Source organism: Pan troglodytes, chromosome 13 (assembly GCF_028858775.2).
Source record: "Pan troglodytes isolate AG18354 chromosome 13, NHGRI_mPanTro3-v2.0_pri, whole genome shotgun sequence".
NCBI classification, from domain to species: Eukaryota; Metazoa; Chordata; class Mammalia; order Primates; family Hominidae; genus Pan; species Pan troglodytes.
Window position 1 is genome coordinate 126,618,924 of NC_072411.2, and position 25,575 is coordinate 126,644,498.

At 43.6% G+C, this 25,575-nt stretch overlaps 1 protein-coding gene across 3 annotated transcripts in view; it reads right to left on the reverse strand.

Annotated features, from left to right (window-relative positions):
* The window catches only part of FAM124B (family with sequence similarity 124 member B), a 29,612-nt gene extending 4,930 nt beyond the window's left edge, over positions 1 to 24,682 (reverse strand). Inside the window, exons 1-2 of one of the 3 annotated variants that reach the window (XR_001716072.3) lie at positions 23,625 to 24,620; positions 1,872 to 2,831 (exon numbers count right to left, since the gene is read on the reverse strand). Coding sequence is in view for 2 of the 3 variants with exons in the window: in XM_001167236.6 (XP_001167236.3) it covers positions 2,196 to 2,831; positions 23,625 to 24,356 (1,368 nt within the window). In the remaining variant the exon portion in view is untranslated. Of the gene's footprint in view, positions 1 to 1,320; positions 2,832 to 21,681; positions 23,094 to 23,624 lie in introns of those variants that run through there. The other 2 variants (XM_001167236.6, XM_009444408.4) reach the window with 2 other exon arrangements.
* Positions 24,683 to 25,575: the final 893 nt, after the last annotated feature.

A 25,575-nucleotide genomic window follows, 5' to 3' on the forward strand; every position in this document is an offset into this window, starting at 1 on the left:
AGCAGGCAGAAGAATGTGGAAGGACTAGACTGGCTGAGTCTTCTGGTCTTCATCATTCTCCTGTGCTGGATGCTTCCTGCCCTTGAACATCAGACTCCAAGTTCTTCAGCTTTGGACTCTTGGACTTACACCAGTGATTCGCCAGGGGTTCTAGGGCCTTCGGCCATAGACCGAAGGCTGCTCTATCAATCAGCTTCCTTACTTTTGAGGTTTTGGGACTTGGACTGGCTTCCTTGCTCTTCAGCTTGCAGACAGCCTATTGTGGGACTTCACCTTGTGATTGTGTGAGTCAATACTCCTTAATAAACTCCCTTTCATATATACATCTATCTATCCTATTAGTTCTGTTCCTCTAGGGAACCCTGAATAATACAAGTAGGATAGAATAGATGACATTTTAAGGGTATATTATTTTACAAGTCAATTTTGTAAGGTGCCTGATTCACATTTCTCAATATTCTTTATAATTTTCAGGTACTTTTATACTTACCCATGTATTATATTAAGAAAATTTAGATAACATCAAAAAAAAAGTGGGAAGGAAATTTCAAAACTTCTTCCTGCTGTGCTTATTCAAAGGTCAGTAGTTCAACTTCCTTTTTTAACTCTTATGATAGAAAGCTATACCAAAGTTAAGCTCTTCATCCCATTTTCTAAAATCAAATTGTAGTCTAGGGGAGAGAGAGACAAAATGCGAATGAAAATATGTTGATGTTTTAAGGACAAAAAATATCAATTGGGGAGTCTTGTCTTTGTCCATTTACAACTCTCCTCCGTTTCTATCCCTTTTGCCAAGAAGAGCACCCAAAATCAGCCTAGACTCACTTTTGCAAGATTTGACTTTAGGACTGAACTCATCTCTGTCTCCAGTTAGGTGTAGTAAGTCTCCAAGTCTCCAAAAGATCCAGCTAAATCAACATTTACACTCTTATGTAACATCTGTTCTGAGAGTGAAGTTCGTGGAATTGAATAACCTTATAAATGAACTGAAACACAGGCCTCGGGTTTTTTAAAAATGTGTGTACAGACATAACCAAAAAATTCAGCATATGGGCAACGAGAATTTGTCCATTGCAATTATAATTGCAATTCATAATATGCCCAGTCTCCATCTGCAGGTTGCAAATGCTTATTACACCATTATGTGGCCAGTGTGGGCCTCAACTGTGGAAAAAGTTTTTGGAGGAATATATTTGGAATTCAGTATCTTTTTAAAAGTTGGTAGAATGAATTTATCAGAGCGGTGAAACCATAAACACTTTTTGGGTTTCATGGCCCCAGAATGTATATGTACCATATACACAATGTCTTATTCAAATGTAGGTATTCAAAAAATGTTTATTGAATGAACATATATAAATGAATGAATGAGTGCGTTTTGTAAAGGAATCTGGGAGTCAAAATCTGGCCAGAAGAACCCAAGTCCTGCTCCAGTGACCAGATCAACCAGTCCAATTTTCCCACTGTGCTCAATGTTCCTCTTTGGTTTTTAACAAGAACCACTGTCCTCTTTGACATAATGCAGAAACAAATGACAAGCAGATGAGCAGGAAAGCCCTAGAGCCTAGCATTCATGTTTAACCTGATTTTCTGGCTTCCAGTATTTTGGCTCATTAAACAGGAAAACAAAATTAACTGTTTATAATTTTCAAAACACTTTGCATTTTCACTCACTCCAGATACAAACAACTTTAAAGACAAAATCACAAGGAGGGTATGTGAACAAGGCCTAGTTACCAAAAGAGGTCACATGAAAATTAAAAAGCATTCAAGAATAAATAGCAGTCCATATTGTCCAGGGGGATGAGCTATGCAACCTAAGGAAAAATTAAAACCAAATTACAGACACTAATTAGTGTTGTATAACACACCGATTCATTTGCATACAATGCAATTATCCTGATAGGTGCTGGATTCAACACATCCAGCTGGGTTAGTGCATCTCCAGGGAACAAAAGCATTTGGTTTTTTTCCCTGTGTGTTGGCTGTGTTCTCTTATGACTGTGATGGCAAATAAACAATCATTCCCAGCACCTTTAGACTTTGAACATTTGAAATAAAATCAATACAGATTGTGCATGGGGAGCATTCAGCCCCCCTCAGATGAACAACTAACAGGCTGATTCTGGGTCAGTACTCCCTTTCTAGAACATTTTATCTGATCCTGTGTTTTAGAAAACCACATTTATTTTATGCTATATAAAGAATTCTTCTTCATCTTCTTCTTTTTCTTCACCCTGAACCTGCAGATGAAGGAGACATTCTGAAATTGTCTTCCTGGTACCAAGGTCCCTTTGGCCAGCAAGTGGCAAAGGAGAGACTCTTTCCTTAAGGACACTTTTGTTTTTGGAGGTAGCCACCCCCAAGGAAGAGGCTGGCAAGCAGAATGGTGGCTGGCTGGTCTGTAAATCCCTTGGAAATCCGCCAAAATAAGTCTGCCTGGGTTCAGAATTTATGATGGTCAACCCGGTGTCAACATTCGTCTCGGCCTCAAGCTTCTGAAAGCTGTTTTCCCGGTTGAGGACCTTCATTCTGGCCCCGGATTCAAGGTGATGAGAAGACAGGTGCAGGTGGGCACCCATAGCTGGGCTGCTGACCTGGAATGACCGGCCAGGGCTTTTCCACGAAGTGCCAGCACACCTGTCTGATGTGGGGCTCCCACTGGGCTCAGGAAGCTCCAGAGAATGCCCCTGGGACCTCTTGCCCTGGTTCCTCTGGCTCCTGGGTTCTGAGGTCCTCTTTGCAGCGACAGAAGTCAGCCTGGAGCCCAGGGGAAGCATGCCAGCTCCCAAGGTGCCATTCTTAACACCAAGTTCTGGATTCAGCTGGACCTACAGGAAAGGAAAGGAGGAACATATGAAACATAATTTCCATTAACTAAGTGCCAAGAGCTGACTATGCCTTATTCACCCTCTGCCATGCCATGCCCATAGCAGACTTTCAGTAAATTTGGTTGAACTGAATAGAAGTGATAAGTACAATATAATTATGAGATATCTAATCAGACCCAGCCCCAAATACCTCTCTTTGGGACTCCCTAAATTAAGTTTTTGACAAGGGTAAGACTTTGGGAATCAAATGGCCAATTGACAACACCACACTTCTGGTAGAGCAAGTTGTTCAAACAATGCAGACATTCACAGATGTCATTCAGTGACCTCACTGGATGTTGTAAATGATATATTTATTAGCAACCATGTAAAAAAAGAAATTTAGAAAGCCACCAAACCATGTGGTTAAAGTTAAGATAAGGACTGAAGTAAGAATTCAATCTTCCAAAGCTGGTGATCCTTCTTTTAGATCATGCTAATAAAAATACGTATCTTGGGCCATTCTAAGACATGTGACCACTCCAGGCGGCTAATAATTTGGCAGCAATATTCTTCAAATTCTTGGGGCACCATTTATTTAGATTAGAGGCCTGGTATTGCGTGAGAAAACAAAAAGGGGGCGTGGCTTATATGGAAGTTTAGGTGTTTCAATCCTTAGCAATTCCACTCTGGTTACAAACTTACAGACACCACTCAGCAAAACCCTCACCCTGCAGTTGACTGCACTCTCCCTCCACAGGATGGAGTTCACTGACCCCCCTTTAAGACTTCGACCCTTGGGAGCCTTGCATCCTATTCCATGCACAACACTCTTCCCAAGAAGATTTCTGGAAAAAGGCAATTTTTTCCATTTTGATAACAGCCCTTGGAAATTGGTATCCAGGATCCATCCCTACCTGGCCCAGCCCTTAATCAAATATCAAGAAGAATGATACAGAAGAACTTGCAATAAATACTACTAACTGAAAGAAGCCTATCTGGGCTCATGCCTGTAATCCTAGCCCTTTGGGAAGCCGAGGTGGGAGGACTACTTGAGGCCAGGAATTCAAGACCAGCTTGGGCAACTAGCAAGACCCCATCTTTACAAAAAATAATAACATTAGCCAGACGTGTGGTCCATACGTATAGTCCCAGCTATTCAGAAGGCAGAAGAGGGAGGATCCCTCGAGCCCAGGAGTTCGAGGTTAAATTGAGTTATGACTGCACCACTGCACTCCAGCCTGGGTGACAGAGAGAGACTATATGATGCCAACTATATGACACTTTGGAAAAACCAAAACTATGAAGACAGTAAAAAAATCAGTGGTTGCCAGGGGTTGGGGGGAGGGAGGGATGACTAAGTGGAGCACGGAGGACTTTAGGGCAGTGAAACTACTCTGCATGATACTGTAATGGTGGATGCACATCCTTATACATTTGCCCAAACCCACAGAATGTACGACACCGAGAATGAACCCTAATGTACCCTATGGGCTTTGGGTGATGGTGATGTGTCGTTGTAGGTTGATCAGTTGTAACACATGTACCACTCTGATAAAGGATGTTGACAGGAAAGGAGGCTCTTTTCGGGGGGAAGGTTGTATATGGGAACTCTCTGTTCTTTCTGCTTAATTCTGCTGTGAACCTACCACTGCTGTAAAAAATAAAGTCTATTTCAAGGGAGAAAAAATAATGATACATATTTATCTTACAAGGCAAGAAGGCAGAAATGAGGGCAGTGAGAAAACAGGTCTAGAAATCAGTAAATTCTCTCTCTCATACACACACACACACACACACACACACAGAGCATATTTGTTTGTATAGATGACGCAGAGTACATCTCAATTTTCTGATAGAAATGGTGAGGTGCATATTACCAAGCTGCAAAAACAAACACACAAAAAAACAAGGACTTCCACTGATTCTTGTAGAATAGAAGTTGGCAAATATTTTTGGCAAGGAGCCAGACAGTAAATATCTGAGGGTTTGCCGGCCATATGGTCTTTATCCCAACTATCCAACTCTGCTGCAGAGCAGCCATAGACAATATATAAATGAATGGCTGTGTTCAGTAAAACTCTATGTATGAACACTGAAATTTGAATCTCATATTTTTTATGTGTCATGAATTTTTTTCCAACCATATAAAAATAGAAAACTATTTTTAGTTCTCGGGCCACAGTTGACCAAGCCCTATTCTAGATCAATGATTCCCTGTCTTTTTTTTTTTTTTTTTGAGATGGAGTTTTGCTCTTGTTGCCCAATCTGGAGTGCAACGGCGCAATCTCAGCTCACTGCAACCTCCACCTGCCAGGTTCAAGTGATTCTCCTGCCTCAGCCTCCCTAGTAGCTAGGATTACAGGCATGCACCACCACGCCCAGCTAATTTTGTATTTTTAGTAGAGATGAGGTTTCTCCATATTGGTCAGGCTGGTCTCAAACTCCCAACCTAAGGTGATCCATCCACCTTGGCCTCCCAAAATGCTGGATGACAGGAGTGAGCCATCTCTCTATCTTAAGAAGTTTTTTTCCAAACAATTTCTTACCTGGAAGCCCAAAATATGAAGCAATCTAATTAGAGCAGCACTGGTTGACGTACAGAGGGTAGCCTCTGCCTACGGGACCCCCTCTCTAGTTCTCCAGGGCTTCACAGAACCAGCTTGAAAACCACTATTCTAGAATATCTAAATTCTACCCCTGAGCCAAGCCAGTTCATTACAGCCACACACACCTGAAACCCCTATCGCAGATGTGCTTGCACTGAACCACAGCTGAGTGCAGTGCCCCAGAGTGTGTTGAAGAGAGCTTCCACCAGCATCAGATACTCTCTCTAGGGGCAACACTGTTGAAGGGATGCCCACTGCACCGAAGGACCTGTCCTTATGCAAACCCATAGGAGAAATTTCTGTTCCCAAACTTTGCTGCACAAGGGAACGTCCTGGGATCATTAAAAAACAATGATGCCTGCTCCCAGCCCATGACCTCCTGATTTCATCAGGTCAGAGTACACCTGGCTGTCAGAGCTGATAAATCTCCCCCGGTAATTCTAATGTGCAGCAAAGTTTCGGAACTACTGCCATGGACCCAGAAAAGCTAGGCTTCGAGTAGTCAGTTAACTTGCGGTCGCTGTGAGTCTGTTTCTTATCACATACACCCGACCTCCTCCTCCATATTTCTGAAAAATTCTTTGCCTAATTTCATTTTGCTATCTCTCTCTACATTTCCCTTTGCTCTAATTCCACAGCTCCGCCCTCCCTCCCCTCCTTTCTTCCTTCTCTCCTTTCTTCCTCCTGCCCTTCCTTTCCTTTCTTTCCTTTTCATCTGTTTGTTTTTTTAAAAAAGTCTTACTATAAAAGTAGTAATTTATCATCATAAAAATAATTTCATTGTACAAATGTATAAAATAAAAAGTAAAGCCTTCTCCCTATCCCAACCTCAAATCACCCCCAAATTCTCACTTTCCAATGAGGACTATTTGCTTATCCTTTCAAAATCAGGAGGAAAAAATACTATCTCCGAAATGTCAGCTGGGGTTTCCCTTCCCCTGGAGAACAAACTCCCTTAGTCCTTCAAAGGGCCAACTGCCATCATTGCCTCTTGGAGAATCATTTGACACTGTACCCTTGTATCATAATGTACCTTTTTAATTGACCCAATGACATCTTTTTCTTCTAGAAATGGAAACTGGCATGGATATTTCCATACTCAGAAATGGTTCAGGGTTGATATTAGATTATCCAATCTGGAGAAAGAAATCAATAACTTTGACTCTGGGGCTTGTATTTCATTCTCCAGCAACTGTGAACACAGAGAGAAGCCTGAGTAATCGCCCCTTGCCACCTAAATCAATGTCAGATCATAATGAAATTGGTCCTGAAGCCCCAACCAGTGCCGAGACATCTCAGGGCAGCCAGGAAGCGCCCTCCTGGGCCAGCCCAGCTCACCCCTCCACTCCCCTCTGTCACCCAGTCCCACAGCCCCTCCACTGGGCCTTCTCCACCTGCAGATGTCCCATCTTTGAAAGATTCTATTTAAGCCAGGCATTCTGAGGCCACGGGCTCTGGCACTCAATTCCCCATCACATCTGCTCTTCAACATCAACACTCCCAATCCCCAGCTTCTCCCTGTCAGCCCCTCCCATCCACACTGCCTTTCAGAGTCAATTTGAGTCCAAAGACTATCACTTCAACCATTTCTTCGCCAATACCTCCAACTCCCCTCACTATTCCCATTCTGTCACAGACTCCCACAAAATCTCCCCACCTTTCATCCATCTACCTGCCCACATTTTCTGAACATGTGTTCAGGATGCCACAGAAACACATCGGTCTGCAAAATGGGTGCCCCATGATGGCGTGGTTTCCAGCCTCTCCCAGGCTACCTGCCAGTCTGCCTGCTTCCTTAGTCACCTCTCTCCATTCACCCAGCAGCTGTTCAAACCTTCAAAACCATCCTGAAATCTTCAGCAGCACCATCGCCCCCGCTCTCTCTCATCAGGTGGTCTCACCATCTAGGTTATCAAGGAAGCAGATGCTGTCACCAGTTAGCAACACTCTCACTGCTGCCGCGAAACTTACCTGCAGCTTCACCATTCTCTCTAGGTGAAAGTGACCGGTCCCTGGGCCAAGACTCCCATCACCTCCCGCCTTCTTGGTGACCCTGACCTATCAATTATTCATTTTTCCCACTTTCTTATCTTGGATGTTTAATCTCTCTCCCTCTCCTTCTCTTTCTCTCTCTCTGCCTATTCCTTTCCAACAGCAATTAAACTTGTTCAAGTCTCGTGTCTTGAAAAACACATTCTTTCCACCCTCTCTTTCCCTCCAGGTTTCTCTCTCTTCCCCTTCACTGTCAAACCTGTATATAAAATTTGTGTACAGTTATGTTTTTCTACAAACCTCCCCTTATTTTCTCTACCCATGCCACTGACAAGATAAAATCTAAGTCCTTGGATGTGGCCTGCCTCACCCTTTACTGTCTGCCTCTTCTTACACCACGCTGGTAATTCCCTCCTACCACTCCAGTGAAATTGCTCTCGCCAAGGTCATCTACAATCAGCCCTCCTGTCATTCATTATTTCTTGAGCTCTTGGTAGAATTTGACCTTGAAGTCTGTACTCTTTATCCTGAAGTCTTTTTCTTCAGCTTCTTGGCCAATAAATTCCACTGGATTTTCTCCTACCTTTCCTTCCACCCCTTCTCCGTTTCCATTGAGGGAGCCTCTCCCTTGTTGGTTTATTTAATGTTGTCGTTCTTCAGAGCTGGCCTGGGTCCTCTTTTCTTCTCACTCTACCTGCCCCAGGGCAATCTCATGGGCATCTAGGCCTTCAGTTATCGTCTAAATGATGAAGGCTCCCAAAAGTGTAACTACACCTCAGATCTGTCCCTTAAGCTTCATCTGTCTCTTAAGCTTCACATCTACCTATCCAACTGCCTTCTAGCCACCAATCCCTCAAAAACAACATGCCCCAAATCATCTGCACCATGAACTCATCTCCCTCCTCACACCAAGTCTGTTCTGCTTTCTGTTTTCCCTATCTTAGAAGATGGCACCATTAGCTCCCACATGACCCCAGGAAGAGCATCAGTCACCCTTCTCCATACCCCGGGTACAACCATCCACCCATCCCCATGGACACTTCCTCTTATAGATCGCTGACATTCCACTCTCTCTGCTCCCACTGTCATTCACCCTGGAGCAGGCCATCATCACCTCTTGTCTGAATTACAGCAATAGCCATCCAATGGAAGTCCCCACAGATGCTGTCACCTCCCACAAATCCATTCTCCACTCCCCTGCCAGAGGATTGGATCACACCACACCATCGTCCTGCTTCAGTGACGCCCTACTCTTCTTAAGATAAAATCTAAGCCCTTGGATATGGCCTGCCTCACCCTTTACTGTCTGCCTCTTCTTATACCACGCTGGTAATTCACCACTTTCTCCCTTTCAGCCTCCACATGCTGAAATTGAACATGATTTTCCCTTTCCTATGCCAGGGTTCATATATATTATTTCTTCTATGTGGGATGTGCATCCTCTAGCCCTTTTTCCTCAAACTTCCTCTCATTGTTAGCTCCAAGCTTACACAGCATTGAGAAGGAAGCCTTCTCAATGTCACTAATCTGATTTAGGTGTCACTAAATATCAACTCTGCCACTTATTAGCAGTAGGATTTTAGACCACTTACTTAATATTTCTGTCCCTCAGTTTCCTTATATGGAAAGGAAGATAAATAAGTGCTAACATCATAGAGTTGCTGTGAAGATTAAATGATAGTTGTGCCATGCATGTGTTTGTTATTATCATCGTCATTAGTATTATTACTAGCTCTCACAGCGCAGTCTGAACTTCTCGTATCTGAGTACTCACCACACCATTTTGTACTTGGCTATTTACTCCTCTGTATCTTCCCACAGAGTTTGCAATCTGGAATAGCAGGGTTATATACACTTTCTTTGTTATCGTATGTCCAGTGCCTAGCACAGTGCCTAACATTCAATAAGTAATCACTAAATATCTGCTATATAAATAAATAAATAAAGCTTAATGCTTAACAAAATATGAATTTTTAAATAAAGCTTAATGCTTAACAAAATATGAATTTTTGCACATAGAAATGAATGAGAATGTAGCACCTATAAACTAGGCCCCAAATTATTTTACATTAGGTGGACATAAAGTCTTAAGAAAATTCATAATGATTTTTATTACTATGGCTAGACATTTGTGCAATCTTCTTAAGAGAGGGGAATGTCCACTTTTTTAAAAGAGAAGTCTAAGATCCTTAAAGCAGAGGGCAAAAGTGAGTGTAAGGTTATTAACATAGAAATGCAGATGTTTGGCATTGGAATGAAGAATTTCCAGGAGAAACATAATGCTGAGTGATTGAGATGAATCCCTTCAGGGAGAATTAAGCTCTTGCCGAAAAACAAATTGAAATGCATTTGTAGGAATTCTGATCATTTTGAGATCATCTTTCTAAGAAATATTTGTAAAATGTTACAGATTGAGAGCTAGGTTTTTCAAGTTCAAGGAACATCAGCATTACGTGATTAACAGGAAGACGGTCACTCATTTATAACTCTAAACTCTTGAAAATCAAGTGAAAATATACATCATTGAAAAATGATTAAGTTGTTAAGGGGCAGACTAGTATCATGAAGGGAAAATAATGTTTCTCTCTGTAAGTGATTCCAAGAAGATAGCAAGAGAGAATTTCTTCAACACTGGGGGAAAAAAAATGACTGCATGGAAACAATTTAGGTAAATAATAAGAAACCTCTAAACAGTGCCAGGCTCACTTAAGAGCTGAAACCAGACTTTTGCAATTAACTGATCCTTTGAAAGGTACTTATTTTCATCAATTGGCCAAAACCACCAATGGCAACATGCTCTCCTATAACAGCAGGACCCTCTGAGCAATGCCTCTTTCACAGCAACATAAAGTATTGAGCGAGGGTGTAGAAGTGGGAGTGTGTGTGTGTTGGGGGTGGGGTATGATGGGGGTGGAGCTGGAGAATGGGAGGGGAATGAGAGAAACTAAGAGGGAGTTCATAGATCCTGAGAGTGTACAGCTGAGAGACTCAGAAATGAGAACATGGAGCCCTCAAGAAATGCTAGAGAAGAAGAAAATAAATTACTTACTTGCAGAGCCACTATGTTCTTTTATTTTAAATGGCTAATAAAGAAAAAGAAACAAACATAGCTAAATATCTGTTGATAAAACAAAATGAAACACATGCTTGCTTATGCCAAACCAGTTTCTGTATATACCTTCTTTAAGAGATAAACTTATTTCCTGAAAACAAGTAGTCAGTCAATCAACAAGTATTTCAGAAGCAGCTATCTGCCAAGTACTCGACTAGAAATAAACATGTGTAATAAAATACTGAAAAGAGAAGGAGAGTCATAAAGTCCCACATTATAAAATACAAGAACGGGAAAATATATAATCAGTTACGTGTTACAAAGATTTAGGTATGAAATGTTCTAGTTAGGAATGGGAATTAATGTGCCCTTGAGCTTCATGGGAGGTTTCAAAGAGGAAGTGGAATTTGATCAGAGCCTTAAAATTGGATAATTGAAGATTAAATGAAAGGCATCCTTGGATAAGGAGTAGCTCAGGCAATGCATGGATACAGATAAACATACCGTGGAATAGTAATCAGCCATAAAAGTAAATGAAATTGTAATAAATGCTATAGCACTGATTAACCTTGAAAACATCATGGTAAGTGAAGTCAAACACAAAGAGACAAATATTGTATGATTTCATTTATATGAGGTACCAAGAATAGGCAAACTCATAGAGACAGAAAGTAGAATCGAGGTTACCAAGGGCAGGGGACAACGGTGAGTTTGATTTAATGGGTACAGAGTTTCTGTTTGGGATGACAAGAAAGTTCTGGAAATGGATAGTGGTGATGGTCGCACAATACTGTGAATGTGCTTAATGCCACTGAATCGCACCCTCGAAAAATAGTTAAGATGGTAAATGTATTGATATGTGTATTTTACCACAATTTTTTTAAAAGAAAGAAGGCTTCCTAAATTTTTTTAAAAGGTGAAAATGGTAAGTTTTTGTCTCACATATTTTACCACAATACATAAAATATAGAAAGCAAAGGTGTGGGAGTGAGCCCAGAGCTCTGGAGGGAAGAGGAGGGTAAGAAGGCTGGGATGGTGAAGAAGTGAGGCGGCAAAGGGAGATTCTTTTTTTTATTATTTTTTGAGACGGAGTCTCGCTCTGTTGCCCGGGCTGGAGTGCTGTGGCACGATCTCAGCTTACTGCAGCCTCCACCTCCCAGGCTCAACCAATTCTCTGCCTCAGCCTCCCGTGTAGCTGGGATTACAGGCAGGCGCCACCACACCCAGCTAATGTTTGTATTTTTAGTAGAGATGGGGTTTCACCATGTTGGCCAGGCTGGTCTCAAACTGCTGGCCTCAAGTGATCCGCCTGCCTCGGCCTCCCAAAGTGCTGGGATTACAGGCATGAGCCACCACAACTGGCCTGCAAAGGGAGATTCTAGTAGGGGTCTGATGTGAAGGTCTTTAAAACCAGGCAGAGGCATTTTAATTTGATTTTCTCACCTTTTGTTATTGAACTGAGACGGAACATAAATTTGGCAGTCATTTAAAAATGTATTTTGATAGCACTGTGCAGGATGAAACAGAATGCCTGGAGCCAGGGTGAAGGCATTATAATGCTGTAATAATAATGTGCGTTTGAAGCAATGTGGGCTTAAAGCAGGAAGGCAGGAAGCAGAAATGACTCCCAAGGAAAATTAGAACAGCTGGGGACGGATTGGATGTGGGGGTTCTGAGAAAAAAGGAGGCTTTAAAAACAACTGGTATTTCAAAACCTGGGCAACTGGGAGAAGAATGAACGGAGCTGGAGAAGTCGGGGGCGGGGAGAGGAGGGCTGCAGATGATGACTTGGTTTTGCCTGGATTGAGTCTGGGATGGGGATGAGACATTATGTTTAAATGGTCTTATAGGGAGTAGGAAAGAGGCTAAAACCTCAAGAGATAGAGGAAATTCAAGTACAGGATTAAGTTGAACAAAAGTGATAACCAACCCCACAAGGTGATTTTTATTTCGTAACCTCAGTGGGGAAATCTTCGGTGCAGGGCAGTGGTCCTCATTTGGGGTGATTTTTGTCTCCCAAGGGACATTTGGCAAAGTCTAGAAGTATTTTTGGTTGTCACAACTCGGGGGTGAGTGGGCCAGTGTTACTGACATCCAACTGATAGAGATCAGGGCTGCCACGAAACATTCTGCGATGTACAGGACACCCCCCACAACAAAGAATTATCTCATCCAAAATATGTCAACAGTGCCAAGGTTGAGAAAACATGATTTAGAGAGAGGAAAAAACAGTTGAGTCTTTGAAATACACACACACACACACACACACACACACACACACACACACACACAAACACACACACAGAAAAGGAATAGTCAGAGAGAATGAACCCCTTAATTAAAAGAACTGGCTTATGATGGCCCACAGAGGAGAGGATTTCAAGAAGGCAGGAGTGGCCCACATGTACCAATGCTGCTGATGTCTTATCCTCAAGCACTGCTGGCCCTCCAGAGACTGGATTAATCAACTCCTAGGGGAAGACTCAGGGTGCAGAATGGCAGGGGGAGAAGCACCATCAGTTTGTGGCTAAAGGCGGCAAAAACAGACAGCTCAACTGAGAAGCCAGGCATAGAAACACGGCAAGATACCAGAGCCATCGAGCCAAGGAAAATCTGCTTGGTTGAGTTTGAAGGAGATGACGAGGGCCTCTGGTAACAGAAAAGAGACTGAAAATGCCGTGAGCTCATCGAGTGAGCAAACAAATGGGACAGCAAGGTCCACAGAGAAGGGAAACCTCATAGGAAGGAATCCCACCAGCGGGCGTGAACATACACCGCTCAGACATTTACCAATTAAATCAGTTGGAGGAAAGATTCCCCCAATACTTGTCAACAAACTTTTTTTTTTTTTTAAGACAGAGTCTCTCTCAGTCGCCCAGGCTGGAGTGCAGTGGCGCGATCTCGGCTCACTGCAAGCTCTGTCCCCTGGGTTCACGCCATTCTCCTGCCTCAGCCTCCCGAGTAGCTGGGACTACAGGCACCCGCCACCACGTCCGGCTAATTTTTTTGTATTTTTGTAGTAGAGACGGGGTTTCACCGTGTTAGCCAGGATGGTCGCGATCTCCTGACCTCGTGATCCACCCACCTCGGCCTCCCAAAGTGCTGGGATTACAGGCATGAGCCACCGCGCCCGGCCAACAAACTTATTTTTAATTGGAAGCTGGAAAAGAGTCTCTAATGAAAAAGAAACACTTGGCAGGGTGCGGTGGCTCATGCCTGTAATCCTAGCACTTTGGGAGGCCAAAGTGGGTGGATCACGAGGTCAGGAGTTTGAGACGAGCCTGGCCAAGATGGTGAAACTCCATCTCTACTAAAAATACGAAAATTAGCTGGGCTTGGTGCCGCACACCTATAGTCCCAGCTACTGGGGAGGCTGGGGCAGGAGAATAGCTTGAACCCGGGAGGCGGAGGTTGCAATGAGCTGAGATCACACCACTGCACTCCAGTCCAGGTGACAGAGCAAGACTCTTGTCTCAAAAAAAAAAAAAAGAAAGAAAGAAACGTTCATTGGTAATCTTGCAATTTTAAAAAACTCTGTTTGCAATCTTATCCAGTAGGTTACTCTTATTAAAATCTTGCTAAGATATGAAACGGAAAGTGCCATCAGAGAAACTGTCATTAAACTTGGTAAGAGGAAAAAGTATCAAGTTTCGCTACAGTGTTAGAAATAAAAGAAGTATATTATCTAAAACAGGCTGAATTATCTTGTTTTAAACAATCAATTCTATGTGCTATATTCTTTAAAACTGTAATGGAAATCAAAACACTATATATTAACAAATATTCTTTTTAAAAGAAAACAAAAATTGTTTAAGAGTTAAAAGCTTGAACTTTGGAGACAGAGAGACCTGAGTTTGAAACTTGACTTTATCCTTGCTTCCCGGGTGACTATAGGCAAGTTGTTTAAACTTTCTAAACCTCAATTTCCTATCTTTAAAGTGGAGATATTTATAACGAAACAACACAACACAGTGGCTGGCATATAAATGTTCATTAAATGTTACACATAATATCATATTATTAGATTATCTGTTGTCCTTAGGTAGATTACGAAAAGCTATACACACACTTAAAAGATTGATAATTGTGTCAAATATTTTTGGAACTTTTTTTAGCAATCTGACTTTGAGAGTCAGTATAGTCTCAGTACAGGGAGGTAACATATGTTGTAATCTTAAAATATAATATTAAAATCTCTTCAACTATGTACCATACTCAATACAATTAATGCTAAATATCTTTTGATTGTTTCCAAAAATTGAACTGAATTCTACCCTTAAGAGATGAGGATTTGGCCCTGGCACGGTGGCTCACATGCCTGTTATCACAGTACTTTGAGGCCAAGGCAGGAAGATTCCTTGAGACCAGGAGTTCAAGTTCAGACTGGGCAACATAGCAAGACTCCCATCTCTACAAAACATTAAAAACTTATCCAGGCATGGTAATGCACGCCTAGAGTTTCAGCTACTCAGGAGGCTGAAATGAGAAGATCACTAGAACCCAAGAGTTTAAAGCTGCAGTGAGCTATGATCATGCCACTAATGCTCCAACCTGGGTGACAGGATCAGACCCTCTCTCTAAAAAAGCAAAGAAAAAAGATGAGATAGGCCAGGCATGGTGGCTCATGCCTGTAATCCCAGCACTTTAGGATGCTGAGGCTGGCTGATCACTTAAGCTCAGGAGTTTGAGACCAGCCTGGGCAACATGGCAAAACCCGGTCTCTACAAAAAATACAAAAATTAGCCGGGCATGATGGTGCACATCTGTAGTCCCAGCTACTCCAGAGACTGAGGCAGGAGGATAGCTTGAGCCTGGGAGAGGGAGGTTGCAATGAGCTGAGATCACACTACTGCACTTCAGTCTGGGCAACAGACCAAGACTCTGTCTCAAAAAAAAAAAAAAACAACAGATGAGATAAGAGATAAAGTTTTGTCACCAACGAGGCTATACACAGTATAGTTACAGAAGCTTCAGGATGCAGGAGACCTTAGAAATAACCTAGGCCAGGGCAGTCCAATACAGCAGTCACCAACCACATAAGGCCATTTAAATTGTTAAAATATAATAAAATTAATAATTCTGTTCATCAGTCTCACCAGCCATATTTCTAATGCTCAGTAGCCACATGTGGCGAATGGCCACCATATTGAATAGCACAGATATAGAATATTTTCATCATCACAGAAAGTCCTAGAGGACAGTGCATTCGTCTAGAGAAATGGGTCTCAGTTGAGAAATGGGTCTCCATTGAGAGCATATGTGTGAAACCAAATCTTTCAAAATCACATGACTTTCTCCCACATGGCTGTCTTGGAGAGTTATGTGGATTCTAGCTCAAGTGCTGATTGCAGGAGGTCCAGAGGTGAGGCCCCAGGACTGCAAGAAGGATACACAGGCATGAGTTTCAGCTCATCCCTATGATTAAGTCAGGAAAAGCCTCCAGAATGGATGGCCGGCAACCAACATGTGTTGTTGAGATGGTACACCCCAGACTGTACTGATGTTGTACTCTTGTTCTGTTACTTATCTGTCCTGCCCAGGTTGCAAGAATAGGACACCACCCTATTCTAAAACCTCTCTAGCTTCCAGGGAGGTTTTATCTTGTAATTTATAAAGTTTTCCTACTGAACATCAAACAATGGTGGTGGGAGGTGAGGTGTGTGTGACCTTTCCCATTTAGTCAACTTGGGAAGCAGTCACCCTTATCAAGGAAAGAAGACCTGGAAGGTGGACCTCAGAGAGAAGGGAGAAAACCATCCTCCTTCACTGTGTGAGTTTGGCCTGGAGCACCTCCAGGAGAAGCGGGTAAAGAAGACTTGGAGGAGACCTGGGAGGGACCTCAAGGCCATAGCTTGCCTGGGAGCTCTGAGAATAGCGACATCTAGAAGTGCTTGTAAGTTATTCTTCTGGCCTAGAATTCTTTGGGGGGTTTTTCCCCACCTCTTTGTCCTCAACTCTTCAGAAAGATCTTGTTGAAATTACAGCTTGGTCTCAGCAGTGTTTGGGGACAGTTCCATAAGCCCGGAGTGGTGGTAGCAGCAGTTACTGGTGGAGGACACAGGGCCTGCAGCAGGTGCTGATCTCTCCAGGGGCAATGGCAACACACAAGCAACTGGGGGCCCAGTGAGGAGACCAGAACAGAACCTGAAGGACCTGCTGTAGCACACCTGAGAAGCCACATCTTACGGACTGAAAGCCACCAAGCAACATTGACTTCCATGACACCACAATCTCCTCGTCCTCCTGGCTTTGTGGTTGCTTCTTCTCAGCGTCTCTCACTGGTTCTTCTTCCCTCTCCTCCGGAAGTGCACACATTTTCCAGGCACTCTCTTTACCTCTTCTCTCTCTACACTCTCTTCCTTGGTAATGTTGATCCTTCCCAGGGCTTCAGCCACCAACTCCACCTATGCCCCTAGCCCATGCCCCCTCCTGAGTTCCAGTCCTCAGAGACCACCTGACCGTGGAATCTCTTCATTTGAAAGACCTGCAAGCACTTCAAGCCCAATGTGTCCAGACTCATCATCACCTTCCTCTTCTTCACCCTCCATGTCCAATTACTGCCAAATTCAGTCAAGTCTACCCATGCAATTTAACCTCCTATTTCCATTATGAGTTCCCTATTTCAAAACTGCACCGGCTTTGACTGGAAAACTGAAGTCCCCTCTGAAGTGGTCAGTCAAGCCCCCTTCCAACCTGTCCTATTTGATGCTAACAGGATTATGGTCCTAAATTATATATTATAGGTATGAGCATGTCTGCCCCTTCTCTAAACACCATAATAAATGGATTTCTTCAAATCCCATTTTGTGTCCTCCTGCACCCATTTTCAGTGGACCAAAAATTCTCTAAACTCCTTTGAACTCTCCAGCCCTATACTTTGCTACAGCCCATTCAGTCAATCCCCCAAGTCACACTTCCTCCATGTTACTTGACATCCTCAGTCAATTTCACCTTCTCCTTCCCTACACACAAGGTGGGTGGCTGCAGCTCTACAGTGCATTTCCTGCAGGCTGCCTGGTACTGCAGGTGCTTGCAGGAGGGTCCAGCTCCTCATTAGACCACCAGGGCAGTGTGATCCCACACAGAGCACCCACCCAAAGGCTAACAAGGTCATGGCTGTCACATCTCCCAGAGGGCCATGAAATATAGACCTTGCTGAGCGTTTCAAGTGGCTTTGAGGGAGGTTTATCATTTAATTTATAAAGTTTGCCTACTGTACATCAAACAGAATGAGAAGATCACCAATGCTAACTCAGTGACCTGGAATTTAGAGTCTGCCAGAGCCTGACACCAAAGTCATGGACTCTACCCTTGGATTGCCCCTGCCAGGAGGAGGGCAGGAGATGAATGCATCAGCAGGTGAATCAGGGGAGAAGAGCCATAATGCAAAAAATTGAAAAAAAATCTATAAAAAGTACAAAAAATACAACTTTGGACACGGGTCTCAGCTGTGGAAAGCTGAAAGCCAGCAGTAGTTGACTAGAGATACTGCATGTGGTTGATTTGACAAAATAGTTAATTTGACTGAGGGCACAGTTTAAGTTGCAGGAGGTTTAAAAAAAGAGGCGGACATCATCACCCATGCTACCTTCCCCCAGAACACACTGACACTGTCACTACCACCAGAGGCAAAAGCACAGGGAGAAAAGCAGAGGGACTGTTTGAACGAATAAAGGGAAGGTTGAACCCACTATCATTTTGCACCCACTAAGAATTGAGAGAGCAGAATTAAAACTGCCAAAGGAAAAACAATGTCTGGCCCAGAGCAAGCACTCAACAAAGTTCTGAGGAATGAATAAACATGGACTTGCCTTCTCATGTACTCATACATTCATTTACTGAGCATCTATTTGATATGCTCATATCGCTGTCATCAAAACCACCCATTCTAGACTCTGAGAGGCATCAGACAGTCTGCAATGGCAAGAGGTCATGTGGAAAACGCATTGCTCACTGGGTGCACTGGCAGAGACAGCTGACAGCCTCACATGCACAGATCACAATTGCACCACAGTTACATGGTCTCCAGGAGCTTCTACTTTACCAAGCACCACCATGTACATTCTCTCATTTGACCCTCATAACACAAATAATCCACGTCAGTTCCATTCGTAGGACTCATCAGTGACTGCTCATTACACCAAGAATAGAATAGAAGCTACTTAGCCAGGGTTCATTCGTAGAAGGATGTTTTTGCCTACCATGTGCCAGACACTGACCTTAGGTTCTAGGTTCACAGGAGTGAGCCCAAAATGTCCCCCTGCTCTCGGTACTTACATTCCAGTGGCTGACCACATTCCCACTGATCTAGCCTCAGGCCACCTGCCCATCCTCTTCCCCTGACTCCCCCTCCCTTCACTCCAGCCACATGAAACCTCAGGAAGTTTGCTGAGCATGGCCTGCTAAGCAGCACCACACCAACATCGTCACCCACGGTCACCTGTTTGAGACACCCTTGCTCCCTTCTCCAACTGGCTAATTCCTCCTGGGCCACCCAGCTCACGCAGATCTGGGCATTGCTACTCAGGAAAGCTTCCTCACTGCCCCTCCTCAGCCTAGCTCCCCTCACACTCAGGTCTTCTGCACACACGCCTCCATCCTGGCCATGTGGAGGGATGGTCTGCAGAGAGGTTAGTTTGTGGTTATGGTTCTTCCTTTAATAGGTATAATTTTCTTACTTTTGCTGAACATCAGCCATTTGGGACCACTCTATATTTGTCTCCTCTGCCCTGATCTTCTCTGGAGACCCACAACCTTCCCTAAGAGTCCCACAGAACACCACACAGCATCTAGGGGTAGAAGGCAGAGCCTTTGCCTCGGGGCTAAACTGATCCATATAATCTCACTTTCCTGCATGTAATAATTGATTTAGAGAAGAGAATCTGATCCCAGTTGGTCTAACTGAAGTCCAGACATTTTGTTGGGCCATGGTGGGGCAAGGCACTTGGAATCCACATGAAGGATGTAACCCTCAGAGCTGCTGGCAGCCAGCTGGTGACCCTGGTGGATGCCTGGCTGAGGATAGGGCCAAGACAGTGATAACAGAGCTGGGATCTGGATCCTGAGCACACAGTGTAAGACCTGGACTACTCACTTACAGAAGCCAGACTCGCTACCCAGCCCCTCTCCCCAGGACCCAAGGAAGTTTAGGCTGGATTTTCTTTTCTTTTCTTCTCTTCTCTCCTCTTTTCTTCTTTTCGAAACAGAGTGATATGGTTTGGCTGTGTCCTCACCCAAATTTCATATTGAATTATAACTGCCACAATTCCCATGTGTCGTGGGAGGAACCCAGTGGGAGGTGATTGAATTATGGGAGCGGGTCTTTCCTGTGCTGTTCTCATGATAGTGAATGAGTCTCATGAGATCTGATGGTTTTAAAGATGAGAGTTCTCTGCACAAGCCCTCTCTTTGCCACCTACCGCTATCCATTTGACTTGCTCCTCCTTGCCTTCCGCCATGATTTTGAGGCCTCCCCAGCCACATGGAACTATGAGTTCATTAAACCTCTTCTTTTGTAAATTGCCCAGTCTCGGGTATGTCTTTATCAGCAGCGTGAAAACAAACTAATACAGTAAATTGGTATCAGTAGAGTGGGGCATTGCTGAACAGACACCTGAAAATGTGGAAGCGACTTTGGAACTGGTTAACAGGCAGAGGTTGGAACAGTTTGGAGGGCTCAGAAGACAGGAAAATGTGGGAAAGTTTGGAACTTCCTAGAGATTTGTTGAATGACTTTGACAAAAATGCTGATAGTGATATGAACAATAAGGTCTAGGCTGAGGTGGTCTTAGATGGAGATGAGGAGCTTATTGGGAACTGGAACAAAGGTGACTCTCATTATGTTTTAGCAAAGAAACTGGCGGCATTTTGCCCCTGCCCTAGAGATTTGTGGAACTTTTAACTTGAGGGAGATGATTTAGGGTATCTGGCAGAAGAAATTTTTAAGCAGCAAAGCATTCAAGAGGTGACTGGGGTGCTATTTAAGGCATAAGTGAATAGTGAATGAATTCACTCATAGTAAATGAGTCTCCCAATATCTGATGGTTTTAAAAACAAGAGTTTTCTGCACAAGCTCTCTTTGTCTGCCACCATCCATGTAAGATGCGACTGCTCCTCCTTGCCTTCTGCATGATTGTGAGGCTTCCCAAGCCATATGGAACTGTGAGTCCAATTAAACCTCTTTCTTTTGTAAATTTCCCAGTCTCCAGCATGTCTTTATCAGCAGTGTGAAACAAACTAATACACAGAGTCTTGCTCTGTCATCTAGGCTGGAGTTCACTGGCACAATCTCGGCTCACTGCAACCTCTGCCTCCCTGGTTCAAGCGATTCTCCTGCTTCAGCCTCCCGAGTAGCTGGGACTACGGGTGCGCACCATCATGCCCAGCTAGTTTTTGTATTTTCAGTAGACGGGGGGATATGCCATGTTGGCCAGGCTGGTCTCAAGCTCCTGGCCTCAAGTGATCCACCCGCCTCAGCCTCCCAAAGTGCTAGTATTACAGGCCTGAGCCACCACGCCCAAGAATTTTCTATCCTGAAAAATTCACTCCATTCAAAGAATGAAAAGCTATCTGGGAGCTACAATGTGTCGTCTTTGGATTATGGCTGAGCCTTTACACACTTTCCTCAGGCACTTTTATTGTATGACACCAGAAACAGAATTTTCCAGAAGGCGATCTCCCACTCTGTTTGCAAAAGCTTAGACTCATTGACTTAACAAGAGGAGATCAAAGCGTGTTTTGGAGTGAGGAAGCAGAAGTCCCTGAGGTTTGGAGGTCAGGACAAAGGTGATGTCCAAGGGGGCTATCAAGAGTGAGAGGCAGCTGGGCGTGGTAGCTCATGCCTATAATCCCAGCACTTTGGGAGGCTGAGGCAGGTGGTCACTTGAGGCCAGATGTTTGAGACCAGCCTGGGCAACATAGTGAAACCCCATCTCTACTAAAAATACAAAAACTAGCTGGGCATGTTGGCAGGCACCTGTAGTCTCAGCCACTTGGGAAAGCTGAGGCACAAGAATTGCTTGAACCCGGGAGGCAGAGGTTGCAGTGAGCTGAGATCACACCATTGCACTCCAGCCTGAGCAACAGAGAGAGACTCTGTCTCAAAAACAAAAGAGTGAGGGGCTGATGCCCCATTCACACCTGAGAAGTGGCCAGGCTCCTGGGACAATCCAGAGAGGAAGAGGGCTCTTTTCATACAATTCATGGAGTTTCTCTTTATCCAAAAAACTCTTCTACACTCCCCAAATGTGACTCAACTTTCCAAAGTAACTAAGTTGTTTAAACTGTGGTTCCATAGCAAAAATGTCAGTCAGCCTTAAAGACAGGAATGATTAAAATCATGTCCCTTGCTGCACACACACATTACATTTTTGTTTGACCATAAGGTTGATTTTAAGTACTAGAGAGTCGCTAAAACTGAAAGAAATTTTAGATGCCTTGGAAATTATGGGGTTTTATAATAGGCAACTAACAGAAACAGTGCCTGTCTACCTTATGTGAGCAAGAAGGTGAATAATTTAGAAATCATTTAATATAGAATATGATTCATGTTTTATTAACAAGTCAAAGTGATGACAACAAAATTAACCAAACGGAAAGACATCTCATCTTGTAGTCTCTTATTACTTTATTCAATAGGCCTTAAGGAGCTTCTGACCATTTCTTAAGGACAGAAGCCACAGGATATTTTGCTGTGAACATGACATTCATCCCCCTGCTTGCACATTTACACACATACACTGGACTGCAGCGGCTGACCACATGAACTTTGAGGGTAGATAGATACTTCCTATCCTGAGCAAATAACTGACCCCCTGGAAAGCTCAGTTTTCTTATCTCCAAAATGGGAAAAATAGTAACTTCATAGGTTGTTATAAGTATTAAATAAAATTATCAATTTAAGAGAATCCTTAGTATAGGGCACAATATGAACAATAATAGCTAAAATTGAGTTCTTGGCACTATCTTAATTATGTACTTTATAAGTGTCAGGTCATTTCCTGTAGATAAGTATGAGAGAGGAAGATGCTAATTCTCGGGTGCCTTTATTGTGCTAATGAAGAAACTGAGGCCCACAGTCACACAGCTACTAAGTGCCCAGGCTCACATACCATGGAAAGGCAATGCACGGCAGCTATCATGACTAAATACACACATGCTATGTTAGGTTTTCGAGGATGGTTACAAAGGAAGGCTTTAATTTCAAGTTTTTTTAAGAAAGCATTCTATCTAACTTGGTATGTGGTAAAATTTGACAGTGATGCAAGATGCTTAAAAATTAAGTCAATACGAGTTGATGGGTGCAACAAACCAATATGGCACATGTATACCTGTGTAACAAACCTGCACTTTGTGCACATGTACCCCAGAACTTAAAGTATAATAATAAAAAATAAAAATTAAGTCAATAGTACTGCAAACTTAACATCCCTAAACAAGGTTGGCCAACATAGTAAGACCCCGTCTCTAGAAATAAAATAAAATAGCCAGACATGGCGGCACGTGCCTGTAGTCCCAGCTAATCAGGAGGCTAAGGCAGGAGGATCACTTGAACCCAGAAGGTGAAGACCTCAGGGAGCTATGATGGCACCACCGCACTCGAGTCTGGGCAACAGAGGAAGACTCCCATCTCTAAAAAATAAAAAAATTAAAAATTAAAAAAACCATATCTAAACATAAGTATGACTTCAACTTCCTTAAGTCAGATTAGAAGAGCTTGTGACATTCCTGAGCCCAAAGAGTAAACAAAGGATAGGGGTATAGTTGATGGGCATTTAAACGGCAAGCCTGAGAAAGGAGGCCGATTCTTTAATAAGATTCTGATCTTTATAGTAGAATCCTGTCTGATTCTACTATAAAGTACTTGTGTCAGCTGCAAATTCATGGAATCTGAACTTTCTTATCTGTTAGATGAGATTTTATGAGATCAGTGATTCTCAACCCTGTTACAGATTACAGTCATCCAAGAAGCAGTAAAAAAGTTACCTAGGCCTGGATGTTCCCAGAGATTCGGATCAAACTGCCCTGGGGTGGGAATTTATGAAAGACCCTAAGGGACGCTAATATGCAACCAAGTCTGAGAACCACTAGCTTAGGCCCATTCCGATGTAAAATTACACAGCTCCATGAGCCTCTACAAGATCTGAGACAAAACAGAAATACCTGAAGCAGAATCTTGTTGCCATCGTAGTCCTGAGTCTGCCACCTGGTGCTGCTGATAGGAATGCATGGATTGGGTAGCAGAGGCACCAACTGGCCGATCTCTTGAACCTTAAACTGCAGCACCGAAGACTCTTTGGGGTCCACTGACATTCCCGGGGGCAGCTGCTTCAGGGAGAGCTGCAGAGCAAAGCTCTTGGAGGCATAGAGCACGAAGAAACAAAAATTACTCTTTTGCAAGGTCGCTTCTCTCTGCAGGATCATCTCGTAGAGTCTGACGGCGTCTTCATAGTTATCAAAACTGCAGTACAGCGTCACCCTCAGGATCTCGGAGCCACAGTGCACCTGCCTCACCCCCCAGATGGGCATCTGACTGTCCAGGCTGTAGAACTCCTGATTGGCAAAAAAGTAGGGACACAGCCTTCCCCGAGTGTCCTGGGTGGGGTAGCACTGCCATGGCGAATGCTGGAGAGAGTCCAGGACGCGAAATAGCCTATCCTCTCCCGGGCTTTCGTGCAGGAAGAGCAACACGGACATCCCTGGAAACCGGGACCGCTTGGAATGGGACTTTTCACAGTATTTCACAGGACTGGCCCGTTCAGACACCTGAAAGAGCCGGACCTCTGGGCAAATGCAATCCAGGAGCTGGTCCAGAGTCCTCTGCAGAAGCGAGCCGTGCCCAGAGTTGGCAAGAAGATGGACAGTCATGGCCAGAGGCCCCTGTGTCTCATCCATGGAGGAACTGCCTGAGGCTGACAAAGACAGCGTGTGTAGAAGGCCCACTGTTCAAGTTTCTGAAATGAATGAAGAAGCGGCCCAGCCTTCAGCCCCCTGAAAACCTTCAGCTGCAGCGGCTACTTCTGAGCAGAGCTCTTAACCAGACTAACACGTGCTCCTGGCCACCCGTGGACTTGCGGCAAGAGAAGCTCACACCAGCTCGGGTTCAGCAGCCTCCCTCTCCACACAGCAGCAGTGGGGTCACGTCATCCAGCTTGTGCATAATGTTTAGCCTTTTCAGGCGTTCCCCAGGGTTTCTGCGTGACCTAAAAACCTATAATCCTGAGAAACACCCAAACGGGCGGCTCTTACAGACACTTAGTACAGGAAATGACCGGGCGAAAAGGAACATGAGTTGGCTCTGTTAGGCTGATAGCAATCTGTTTAGTTGAAAAGACATCCATTTTATCAACTTACAACGGGTTCTCATTTCCTACTTACGGTTTACAGTAGCCTGCTCCACCAATCTGAATACAATGACTTCTTGAAAACAATTCTCAAAACTTGACCCTTTGCCAGTTTTTTTTTTTCCTTTGTCTCTTTATTTCATTTTGTTTCTGAACATTTTCTGCTAGGGCACGAAGAGAAGACTTTATCTAAATAATTTTGACTTCACTGAAAATTATTTGCTGTACCGAAAATTCTGAGTGTACTAAAAAGACATTGAGAAAATTAGTCTTCCTTTATTCACGCAAATTCTTTAGAAAGAGTGAGAGCTTTCCAATAATTGCTCATATAATTGTAATAATAAATAATTATAATTAACAATTGTAATTATAATTTTTAGTGTCTAATGAGGATCTACTATGTACCAGTCATAAACTGTTCTAATTCTTAAAGTAATTAGTTTTATTTTGTTTTGGAGATGGAGTCTTGCTCTGTCACCCAGGCTGGAGTGCAGTGGCGTGATCTTGGCTCACTGCAACTTCCACCTCCCAGGTTCAAGAGATTCCCCTGCCTCAGCCTCCCCAGTACCTGGGATTATAAGTGCGCCAACACGCCCAGCTAATTTTTTTGTATTTTTAGTAGAGACTGGGTTTTGCCATGTTGGCCAGACTGGTCTCGAACTCCTGACCTCAGGTGATCTGCCCACATTGGCCTCCCAAAGTGCTGGGATTACAGGCATGAGTCACCACACCTGGCCCTTAATGTAAATTAATTTAATCTTGCAACAAAC